The 13,163-nt window shown below is 36.4% G+C and overlaps 1 protein-coding gene across 2 annotated transcripts in view; it reads left to right on the top strand.

The window, feature by feature from the left end:
- The first annotated feature begins 2,944 nt into the window (after positions 1-2,944).
- Positions 2,945-13,163, top strand: part of ca16b (carbonic anhydrase XVI b) — a 90,147-nt gene continuing 79,928 nt past the window's right edge. For both annotated transcript variants that reach the window (XM_053635989.1, XM_053635988.1), the window contains exon 1: positions 2,945-3,395. In XM_053635989.1, the coding sequence (XP_053491964.1) occupies positions 3,311-3,395 (85 nt within the window). In that variant the 5' untranslated portion in view covers positions 2,945-3,310. The remainder of the gene's footprint in view (positions 3,396-13,163) is intronic.

The following is a 13,163-nucleotide window of genomic DNA, read 5'->3' as shown; positions in this document are numbered from 1 at the left end:
TTCCCACACCTCAACATTTTTTTAAACAAGTCAGAGTTTAGACGAACTCCATGCTGTTCCCCCTCCAGGCTTTTAGGTTGTGGCTGATTTTTGGTTTCCCTCTCTCTGATACTAACCAAGCAAGTTAGCGCCTTTTAAATGCTTAACACATAGTGCCTGGAGGTGCTGGAAGGCAAAAGCAGAAATCTGAAACAGTCCAGGAACAGCAGATCTGCACAGTACATTTCTGCTGAAATTCAAAATCTAAGCTGCATAATCCCCAAATGACCTAATTACAGAATTTAACATATCAAATTGACAGAAACAGGGCTGCTGTTTTCTCCTCCTTATTTAGACAAGTTGCCCCAGGATAGTAGCTGTTAGTAGGTCTTATTCAGACATGCTCAAGTATAGGTTAAATGTATAATTGAGTATACACTCAGTGATGAAGTGCTTGCAAATCTAACTATATGCCTCAGATCATTCAGCTGAGTCTTCCATACCTGTGGAATGCACCCATTATATTTTACAACTCTATTTAAACCCAGTGTCAATTAGTGGCTCATTTTAGCCTCCATCTTTCAACTAAAGAATAATTTGCATTCGTATGCCATTCAAAACAGAAGTGACCTGAATGTAGTGAGATGCACACAGCTAAATGAATAATTTAATAGGGCTTTCAGATCAGTGTTTGATTAGCATCAGCAGTAGAGCTAACATCCGCTGAAAGGGATAACGAAAATAAGAAGCCCCCTGTGGTTTCAGACTCACCTGAATATCAGTAGGGAGTCTTTAATGGACTGTTCTATTAGCAAGCCATCAAATCAAATGTGCTGTTCTTTTAAGAACTTCAAGAACTCTAAGTAATGCAACAGTAAATAAGGCACATAAAATTACTTATTTTACAATGTTTTGAATATACTTCACGTATGCATTATATTCCCTTGGCCATAGGTAATCAACCTTGTAGATATGTTCATTGCATAACCCATAGGAGAATCTAGTAGGTAAATAAAAATTTACTTTTGGCCCCAAGACAAATGTATAATACATGTATCAAATTAATTTCATGTACTGTAGTGTTGTTGCCTGACTAAGTGATACACAATTGATATACTCCACCATGTTTTATGCACAAACTGTCAAAACACTGGACAAATTATTGGAAAATAAAGTGCTGCAAAATATAGAGGCATGGAGTAGTGTGGAAGGAGAGTAGGGAGGAATAGTGAGATTGTGTTTGTACATGGAAACACTCTGAAAAGAGTGCAAGTATTAATTAATGACTGAGATGCATGTCTCAAGACATAACATTTTGGGGACTGTTTAAGGAACTAATTAAGGTTTAATGTTTTATAGCCTAATAAAATGGATATGCAGTGCATGGAGTTTGTCACAGTTCTTTCTGATACAGCCCTGACTTTTACTCAAACTACCTGAATAATGTCAGGAATCTTAACAAAACCTTTCTTTGGCTGTGTGTATGTGTGTGTGTGTGTGTGTGTGTGTGTGTGTGTTTGCATGCTTTGCTTAGGTCACTAGAGAGAGTTCCAGAAATGCAGGCAGATGGCTCACAGTCTACACACTCAGAACACTGTGACAGTCCCCAACAGCTCCTCCGAGAAAAGGGTAATTAAATACTGAATTTAATCAGATTCTTCAAATTAAAGTCCAGCTGGGCTCTCTCCCAAACTCTCCTGCTGTTCATCATCCCCACTGCCTCTCCTTTGTACGAGATGTCTGTGGAGCTCACTGTAGATGACTCACAAAACACAAAACCCTACCTGCTGCAGAGAGACAGCCTGGAGCTGATAATTAATGGTAAAGTATTGGCTTCACAGTTGTGACAGGGCAGGTAGATACTGAAAGTGTTCGCAAAACTGCCCCAAGCAATGGGAAGTGGAAATTTTTGTGCACAAGTTTGCAGAATTACTCTATTTGTGTGTAGAGTCAGGGTGCCAGTAACAGTCACCCTTTGCATAGTGTAACAAACTGATGACAGATGAAGGATAGAGAAGACTCTCTTGTTCTGTTCTCTTTCTCTGATCGTCATGCTGGCGTTTACTTGATACTGTGAAAAGGCAATCAGATGTGCAATACTGAGAAATGATTTTAGCGATGAATCAGTTCATTGGTTCATGCCATAAGGACGCATATTCTGAGGATGCCTGCCAAGCTGAGATGCTCCCCTTTTTAATATTTTGATAGCCAGTACACATTTGAGATATGGTTTTAAACTTTTTTTCTTTTCTCATTCAGCGATGCATTTCTGGATCTGAAACCCACAAATATGTGCAATTTCATTTAGCATCTATAAAACTATATTAACAAATGCTCCTGTCGTACAGAAACAAGACAATCTGAACTCTACATGCTGTAGCACTATGGGGGAGGGCAGGCCTGTCGAAAGCCAGGCTTGGCACAATTTCAGCACCTTGGACAGCGCCGGCATCTGCGGTTTTAGGAATAATTATTAAGAAGGAATGCTTAATAATAAAACTACAGTGCACGTAATTATTGATTGGTCACGTCTTAAAAACTGAAAGCGCGCAGAAAGTGCACAAAAAACGCACAAAGCATGCAATTATTGTCCACACCTCGGGGAGATATGTCCTACAGATTTAATATCGCCTCATCGAATCGACTAGATTGATATAATACGAAGTCCTAAATTGATCGTCCATGTAGTGTGTATGATTTTTTTTTAAATGAATTTCTTATTTATTTATTATTGGATTTTTATTTATTCGAATGCAAGCAAAAAGAAGACCTGACGCACCCAAACGCGCACGAGTTCCTTCCGTGCTGTAAATGGACGGTATGCAAAAGCCGGCCTTTCTTTTTATATCTCCACTGCATGTGTCTGAGTCAGACATCAGGGTACAGCCTAGGGCGCTAGGATCCGGAGGGGGAGGTCCCTGCTTTGCCTTCCCGCCTCGCTGATGTTAAAAAAAAAAAAAAAAAAACCCAGAAAGGAGCAGGTTTCTGCTGGTGCGCTCGAATCCCCAACTTCCTGCAGGAAGCAGCGCGGGAGCGCGTAACGCTGAGCGCGAGCTGTGCGCTGGAGAAAACGAAGAGAAGAGCGACTTGAAGTGCGCACCGGCGGGATTAACATCGGAAAATGTGAAAAGCGAGAAGTGTGTGTGTGTGTGTGTTGCGATCGCGGGATGCACGATATGTCCCACAACATTACCACTTGGTTCCCGTGTGCAGCCCTAAACTGCTCTTCTGTGCAGACCCTACATTAGAAGCGCTTGGCTTGTTGAATACGGCGTTTCTTCCACACTGACTCTCAGTTTCGTTCTCTGTTCGGCCTCTTGGTCAGAGTGACATGAGTGTGAGAAACCCGCACCGTTCCGGACTCTTGTGCTGGGGTCTGTCTGTGCTCCTCATCCAGTCCATCAGCTCGCATCCCGGTAAGTGGACATACACACATTTCATACTCAATTTCATCTGATCGTGACAATTTCGAAAAAAAAGGAAGAAAAAAAAAGTTGCTGAACTTGGGTTGAGCATTTACTTCGACTCAAGAAAATATGACTGAAGGATTCTTGAGATTGAGATCTTACCCAGTCATCTGTAAAAACAGATTCTACTTTATATCTGCTACATATAGGCTATTTAATGATACACTATCAGAAATAGTATATCAAGTAGACATGGGCAAGGCTTTGGTCCCTATAGGGTAACTCTAAGGCTGCTGGAACACAGTAAAATCTACAGGGGATAATTAATTTCTACAGTGTTTATGTGTTGTTTGTGCCCAGTCTAACTGAACTGACCACTCTATGTGTTCATTCAGGGTTATGTGTTTATTCAGAGCTATAGGATTTTATTCAAGACATTATTTTGTTCTTAGAGCATTACAGGTGATGTAATGTTGAGAATTTTTGGTCAGAAGCCAGTAAGTGCTCGCGATACATATTACTCTGCTGTAGTCTTTATTGATGTCTGAGATCATCTATCATGAGCACTTACTGTTCGATTTATTTTGCCTCTTGAAATTAGATCTATTTGCATTAGATGTAGCTTACAAAATGACAATTTTTACGTCAGTCTAATGAGAAACATGACATTTTGGACTGTGCATGGAGTCCTGTCATGTTTGTTATTTCCTTTAAATTTCTTACAATATTTCCTGTACATTAACAGGCATCCTTATATTGTACTGGAACCTTTACAGTATATGAATGCGTAATTACCATAAAAGGTATAAGTATATGATCAGAAAGGATCTTGCTGCCAAAATATTTTAATATGTTTGCGCTGCATTGTACACCACCACAGTATATATATATATATATATATATATATATATATATATATATATATATATATATATAAATTGAGGTGTAATGCACCCTCTCACTTATCCCTTTTTTGTCTTTCAAATAGGTTTTAATTCATATACGGTTGCAATCAAAATTATTCAACCTCTGTTGCAAATCAGGTTTATTGTCAAAATGTACAGACTTTCAGCAGTTTGCAATGCACAAATCAAACAAAAGCAATTGAAATAGTTCAACACAACGAATGCTTCAAGTGGTTTCCCCAAATTCAACTGAAAATGCAACTTATAATGAGTTCTCCAGTTTCAAAATTATCCAACCCCTTCATAGCAAACATCTTTAGTACTTAGTAGAGCACGCTTTTGCTGTTATGACCTGCTGCAAACAAGATGCATAACTTGTGGCAGCGTTCCTGAGGAATCTTAAGTCAGGTGACTGTGATGGCCCTGTAGAATCTTCCATGACTTCTTCTGCAACCAAGCCTTGGTGGAATTTGAGGAATGCTTGGGATCATTGTCCTATTGGAAGGTCCAATGATGTTCGAGTTTCAGCTTCCTCACGGATGGCATGAAGTTTGCTCCTAGGATTTCCTAGTACTTCAATGAATCCATCTTGCCTTCCACATGCTGCAGGTTTCCAGTGCCAGAGGATGCAAAGCAGCCCCAGAGCATCACCGAGCCACCACCATGCTTGACTGTGGACAGAGTGTTCTTTCTTCATTCTTCTTCCTCCAGACATACAGTTGATCCATCGTGCCGAAAAGTTTCAGTTTTGTTTCGTCGCTCCACAGAACAGAATCCCAAAACATCTGTGGCTTATTTATATGATTCTGAGCCGACTTTTCTTGTGCTTTTGGGTCAGTAGTGGTGTACGTCTTGGAGTTCTGGCATGGAAACCTTCTGTGTTTAGTACGCGCCTTACTATGCTCACTGAAACCTCAGTACCTGTTACCACCAAGTCTTGCTGCAAGTCTTTTGCAGTCACTCGAGGGTTTTTCACAATCTGCCTTCTCAGAAATCTTGTTGCAGTCATTGATAGCTTCCTTTTTCTGCCCTGTCCAGGTATTTCAAGTATTTTCTGCGCCTAGCCAGTTGAGGTATTTCATGTGTTCCAGCTCAAGCACACCTGGTGCAACTAATGAAGCCCTTGATTAGTTGCATCAGGAGTACTTGAGACAACACCTGTTTTGCATATTTGTGCTGTTGTGAGGGATTCTATTCAGGGGGCTGAATAATTTTGAAACTGGAGAAATCATTATAAGTTGCATTTTCAGTTGAATTTGGTAAAACCACTTGGATGAAGAACAAAAGGTTCATAAGTTTTAGAAATAATAGATTAAAAAAAGATACAGTAAACAGAATGTTATGAATTTAATGCAGCCATAATTGTCAGGACCTGCGCCTTGTTACACTACATGTCACCCTTACATTATTATTAATAAAATGTGATAGATCATTATGCTGGTGGGTTTTACCAAATGACAGTATAGTATTAAGCTTTATAACATATATTATGAGAGTTTGTAAACTGCATCCAGTGCACTGATTTGTTTACTGAATTTACAATGAGTTCACATGACATTGCACTTCAGTGTACTGGATGTGTCATTTATAGAGCGGTACATATTTAGACCAAATTTTGTTTCCAGTAATATGACCTCTTACTCGTAAAATACTGGTAGCTTTATATAGAGAATGAGTTTGGGATGTAAATGTCATAAAAGTAAGCAGAGGTTTCTGATGGCAAGCAATGGTTATGGATTGTCCGTCTGGAAGAATTTTTTGCTAGTATAGTTTATGTAGAGTTTCAGACATATTTAGGCTGTTTTAAGGATATTGTCCAGGGGTGGCTACTGTGTACTAAAAAGCACAATGGGGCACTGCATGACCTCAACCACTCACCATTGTTTCTTCAAAGGAACACAAAATGCTGAATTATTTGGTTGCGGAAGGGCTGGGATTTCCTATTACGTAATTCTGTTTCCATTGTGTATATGGGTGTTTGTTAAATGTGTTTTTATGAATGTGTGTTTCCAGTAGAGATAGAATCACTTGGATTCATTAACTCTTGACTGGATTCAATGCAAAAAAAAAAAGTCATATTTTATCTTGTGAAATTATCGTGAGTATGGTCAAATGTATGTATTATTTTTTTCTCTTTTTTATTGTGATATAGCAATATTATATTATATAAGTTGATTAAGCCTAATTCTAGACATTGTTTACTCATTTTGAGCTTGAAATGGCTTTGTTCTGTGGAAAGAAGCAAAAGAAATTTCCAGTATATTTATATGAATCACATTTGATTAGATTTCTTCACTTTATAAAATATATTTTTCAGGTGCTGTGCAAAACATTTATTGAAGAACACTAAGCTACAAGTACATATATGTGTTGAACTTGTGTTATATATTACTGAGTTGACAGTTTAATAGAAGAAGAGAAGAAGAAGAACTCGCACTTATAATAATAGCTGCACTATCAGCTATTATGACCATATCAGTGCACTTTGGAGACGATTTGTTGAGCTGAACAATCTGACACACCATTCATCTTTTAAACAGGACCATCATAGGACCACAGTTGATCAGTGTTATTTGGGTTGTGGACTGTCCAGCATTTTAACTTGTTACTGGTTGGTTTACTGACTGAACACTTTATTAGTCCCACAGTTAGAGAATACAGTTCATCTTCAATATCTTCAAAACTGCTCTGTTGAGAGTGCTCCAACCCTAAATGATATTCTTGCAGCTGTAGTCCTGTTGTGGTGATGTGGTAGCAATATAAAAATTACATTTTGATGGACTCTTAAGGGATGGGGAGAAAAAAGATAAGGAAAGAAAAGGAAGAGAACAGATGAAAGAAAAGTAACAATACGGAGAGAAAACAGTGCACATGCATGTCAACAAATCAAAAAGAACCAACAATTTCACAGCAAAACAAACACATACATGCGAGAAAATAAAAAAGAAAGAAAACAAAACAGTACAACAGGGTAAGTGAAGGATATTGAGTAGCAAAAATTACAAGGGAAAGATGAGTGGTGGTTAGACGCATGCACAGATTGAACAATATTAAATATTGAGTATTTAATATTATGTGCTTTACTGTTAGAAATCGTTTTTATCAAATCCACCCGCATAATGATCTGTCACATGTTATAAATATTAATGCAAAGGTGACATGTAGTGTATTGCAATTATGACTGTATTAAAATTCAATTCAATAATTCAAAAATTCAATTCATAATTCAAGTACATTTGGATGCCAAATAAACAAAAAGGAGTGAAATGAGAAAACAAATGCACATGTGCATGTGCACAAAAACAAATAATTTTATTTATTTATTTACTTATTTACAGTTTTTGGTTTATACAGAAATATAATTTGACAGCAAAACAGACAAATACATCCAAGAAAATAAAAAAATAATAAGAATGGAGAACAACAAATACAATGGGGTAAGTGTCTAGACACAGACTGAACAGTATTAAATATTAAAGTTGTGTTGTTCAGCTAGACGTACAGAATGTTACCTGCTATATATGAGTGTTCATATAAACTAATATATACTTATATATACAGACCATGTGATATGGGTAGTTCATGTATGGATTTCGAGTGCAGTAATATTGTTTTGTTCGTGATAACAAGGATGATAAGAATAAATATATTATGTTGTGTTATTGAACTTTTCAATAACTGGTGTGGATAACTTAAATACGTGGATGTAGTTGTTAGTAGAGTTAAGCATGTGATTTGTAAAAGCCATGGCATGCATAGTGTGCTACGTGATGTGTGTTCTGTGAAAAATCTTCTACTAAAGAAGCTGTATGTTAATGACTTTAGTCATATTAAATATGGATTTACAAAATTGAGTCCAAATATTGAGATCAGTTTCAGTGTTGAGATATCTTTATCCATTGGTTAAATGAGAGTGATATAGTGTCTTCATTGGATGATGGAATTTAGATGGTTTAGAGAGAGCTTTAATTGAGTTTGCTAGTGTGCTGATCTTTTCTATCAGTGTAGGAGACTCTAAGGAATTATTAGGTGTAGAAGAACTTTTCTTTGGTTGCATTTTTTTTTTTAATTAATCTACTATGGAGCTGGGTCTTTACCTATGCCACACATAAGGATTATTTCTTAGAAAGACATTTTTTAAATTTTGCAGATGTATAAATTTCTTTCAAATTAATGCTTTTATTGGATTATTACAGTGTCTGAATAAACCCTGATGGGGTATGCGCTTGGTGTCAGTGCAGACTTACACACTTGTGTTTATTTTCCACCAGGCTTAAAAAGTGCTTAAAAAAGCAGGTCACTGATTGATATGTTCTGGCAGTGAGCTTGATGTATTTATGTCCATCCATGGATGATGCATTGGCATTTCATGTACCCCTTTGGTAAGATTCTGTATGACAAATGAGTTACATTTTTTATTTGTTGTAATAGAGTCCAGTTTGGTGAGCCAGCTAATTAGCAGATGAATTTTAATCCAATTCAGTCCTCTACTTCCGATAATAAATATTGGTAGTGTATTCCAGTGAGTTAAGTCATCTTCTGTTGTTTTGGTAAGCATTGTAAAGTTAAGTTTGAATAACACAGACAGAGATTTATGTTTTATGTTTATGCTGAGATATATGTGAATTTAGTGAATTTAGTGTTTACTCTCCAACTTGAAACTTTCTATATATAGTTGATTTATTCCAGTCTACAAACTGATTAAAACCAAAAGGCGAATCTACTGGATTCTGCAAAAACGATATCACATTGCCTGCATATAGAAAGATTTTGTGATTAAAGCTTTCTGAAGTGATGCAGGTGATGTTGTCATTGTGTTTTATTACTGAATAATATGAACAGTATTGGAGAGAGTGGATATCTTTACATGGTGTCTTAGAAGAGCATGAAAGTTTGTGAGGTTATTTGATTAGTAAATACTGGTGCTACTGTTTGATCCTTGTTTGGCTCGAGCAGTACTGAGATGAAAGCAGTGTTCATGTGTGGTGGGATGTTAGCTGACCTTTTTTTTTTAATCTTATCTGCTATTCTCAAGAAAAGTGGTGAAATAGTTTGCTAATAGTGTTTAAAGCCTTAAACAGGGAAGCCATCAATGCCTGGGTGATTTATTGTTGTGCATCGCATTCAAGTGTTATGTTTTGAAGTGTTGTTGAAGCTTCTAAAATTTTCATTTTCTCTTTAAGTAATGTAAATGAGGGTATTTAACTCTTGTGCGTCAATTAAAAAAGTTACAAGTGTCCATAGAGGACAAAAATATTCATGTCCAAAAACTGTCATAAAAATATTATATATGAATATTTGTTTTCCACTTTCACTGATGTAGATTTTTTTTATTTTTTTACCAGCCATATTTCTAATCATAATTATGAAACATTCATTCATTTTCAGAATTGTAACCCTTTAAATTCTGGTTTGTTTACATAATGCCACGTATGTTTTTTTTTTAATGAAAAATTATTGGTGAATTATTTTCCATATACTAAATGCTAAGCAGAATTTTTTTCTTTGATTATTACAGTCGTTGATATGTCAATGATTAACAACAATATTGATTTTGATGCATTCATATATTTTATGCAGTGTCAGATTTAAAAAAACAAACAAGACAAACAAAAAAAAACAACCTACCACACAAAAATGTCCATGTCGAAAACTGTCATAGAAATATTATATATTCATATTTTTTTCCACTTTCACTGAATTCAGTTTTTTACCAGCATCAGTTCTGATCATAATGACCAAACATTCATTCATTTTCAGAATTTTAACCCTTTAAATGCTGGTTTCTTTACATAACGCAAAAATCTTCAAAGCTCAGTAACCTTCATTGACTCATATACATGGTGTGGAATTTGTTGTTTTCCAGTACAATATAATTTCTTTCTTTCAAACTGTTCTCACACACACATAAAATTTTCAGTACACACATACAAACTCTGAAATCCATACAAACACACACACCCACACAATTATAGCTGCATCATTTATTCAGTCGGTCTGCAGCGCTCTATAATACAGCAGAATCAGAAAAAAGCAAAAGTATACCTTTTCCCCAAAGGCTCAAACGGAGAAAATAGTACACATTTTAGATTTTTTTTAAAAATTCAATGTTTTGAAACCTTGTCAACAAAATAAAAGCCTATTAACACAGAATGTATGATTTTATGCTTAAATGTCATGAGGATTAAATATTGCAGTTTGAATGGGTTTCAATGGGGACATTTTTGTCCTTAAGGTCCTGAGTGTAACTATTTTGTGTACCTAGTTTAAAATAGATTTATGAAAGCAAATGAGGATGAAATATTAAAATTCCAATAAAATTACACACCTTTTGCAAAATGTATGCTGTTTGCATTAACACAGACAAAATGATAAAAAATAAAATAAAAAATGAATTAGACAAAAATGCCCATAAGGACGCACAAGAGTTATGAATTTTTCAGTTACTTATGAGATACATATTTTTCCAAGGATGTAGAATGTATTGTAATATATTACATATAATATATTAAAATGCTTAATATAATTGAACGAGTTGTTGCAAATGGACTAGACTTTTTGTTGATTATATTATTTTAATTGCAATTTAATCTCTCACATTTCCTTTGTAGTCTGTGCTGTGTGGTTTACCATGTGAGAATCTAGAAGACATTTTGGTTTTTGTTTTATTTTCTATACGAGATTATATTTTCTCTTAGTACTGCTTTTGCCATTTTCCACAGAATTATGGGTGGTTTTTTTACTGATGGAAGGAAATGAGGGGCACTGACACATTGTGCATAGTAACAGATGGGCTACAGCCAGTAATTGTTTACCTACAAAGTGCCCCCATATGGTAGATATAAATGGCAAAAATTGTGGGGTGTGTGTGTGTGTGTGTGTGTGTGTGTGTGTGCGCGCAAGGTAAGTCAGAGATCACAGTGCCCTGTAGAGATTGACTCTTGGCCCCTCTGTCAAATGGGCATAAAGCTCTGCTGGAAGCTCCGGCCTGACAGCCAAATCCATCAAGGGCCTCTTGTCAGAAGACACTAGGTGTTCAATGCTTTACCTTGCCCTTCACTCTCCCCAGCAGCACTCACTCTGCTCTAATGAGCACTCCTCTGCTCTGTGATTGAATGGTCGTCTATGTAATGAAATCAGAAAGGAATTCTTTCTCCCTCTCTTTTTCTAATCTGTCTAATCTTCAATACCCCGACCTGCATAAAAAAGATCTCATAAATCGTTTAATTGAACGCGCAGAGTGAAAATCAATACAAAGGAAGCATTAAACTTAATGGAATGCAGTGATCCTGATCCATATTTCATATCCACAAGAGTGACTTTTACACAAGTCACTTGGCTTTTTAGGTTGTTGTTTTTTTCTTTACTTTTCAGTGCGTTGGTCTTTATAGAGGACTGAAGTGTTTTAGATGGTTAGCACAGGGTGAGTAATGTCTTCATCAGCTATATAATAAGTCAGAGATGAATGAAAAAAATATTAAATAATTATGAATGCAATACATTTTAGTAATGTTATATTTACTTTAATAACATTAGCATTAGTATTAGCATTCTACTGGCAATTATTTGCAATACAATTATTTGTTCAACTTGTCCTGCATAGATTTGCAGGAAAAAAAATCTATAGTCTTATCTAAAGTCTTATTTAAAACTGGAGAGGTTTTACGTTTGTGTCAATAATTGCTTAAAAGTCCCAGCTTTTCACTAAGTTATTGATCTTGAACTGTAGTACTGATATTCTCCAGTAACTACAGTAAAACTAGGAAAGGTTCCCGCCCCCATCCTTTGGGTGTGGAGTTTGCATGTTCGGGGGTTTTCCTCTGGGTATTTCGGTTTCCTCCCAAAGACATGCACTGTAGGCTGACTGGCATTTCTAAATGGTCTGTTTTGTGTGAATAGGTGTGTGAATGTGTGTGATTGTGCCCTGCGATGGGTTGGCACCCCATCTAGGGTTTCCCCCGCCTTGTCCCCCTGGGAAAAGATCCAGAGTCCCCGCGACCCTGTGAAGGATAAGCGTTACAAAAAGTGGACAGAACCATTGTGATTGATTCAGTAACTAATAAGAAAAGATCCAGAATCTGGACCCATCAATTGTTCCTAAGAGTTAAAGGGATTAATTAGCAAATGTAAGCACTTCCCACTTTAGTAGTGCATTTTTCTTCTTTTGTGTTTATGTATTCTATTGAGAATTGTTATCTAATTCTGGGCTTGCACAATATGGCTGGCATTATATAGCACTAAGAAGTAGGTGAGGAAGTATTCCAAACATTACTTGATCAGTTCACTTGCTCCTACATCCATATTGAGAAACGAAGCTCCTCAAATTATCTGTTTTGTTTGTTTATTTATTTATTTATTTTGTCATTTTTAACATTTTGTTTTCTTGGCCCATTCTAGATTCTACTGTTTGCAGAATAATTTTTGCACATGTTTATTAATAACTGTATAATAATTTCATGTACAGTGCACATTTAACAATATGTTATAATTTTTTTCTGCCTCTTTAATGTTCATATAAAGCTCCTTCAGTTCCAAAAGGATGTCTGCTTACCAGAAAATTCTGTTTTGAAATTTGATGATGATGATGATGATTATTATTAGTAGTAGTATTATTGATATTTGTATTTAATATATTCCTATCTATTGGGGAGGCTCTGGCTCAGGTGGTAGAGCCGGTTGTCCACTAATTGTAGAGTTGGCGGTTCAATTCCCGGCCCACGTGACTCCACATGCTGTAGTGTCCTTGGGCAAGACACTGAACCCCAAGTTGCTCCCGATGGCAAGTTAGTGCCTTGCATGGCAGCTCTGCTACCATTGGTGTGTGAGTGTGTGTGTGAGTGGGTGAATGAGACACAGCGTAAAGCGATTTGGT

The sequence above is a fragment of the Ictalurus furcatus genome, chromosome 11 (genome assembly GCF_023375685.1).
Source record: "Ictalurus furcatus strain D&B chromosome 11, Billie_1.0, whole genome shotgun sequence".
Lineage (NCBI taxonomy): Eukaryota > Metazoa > Chordata > Actinopteri > Siluriformes > Ictaluridae > Ictalurus > Ictalurus furcatus.
This window is presented reverse-complemented; position numbering and strand designations above follow the sequence as displayed.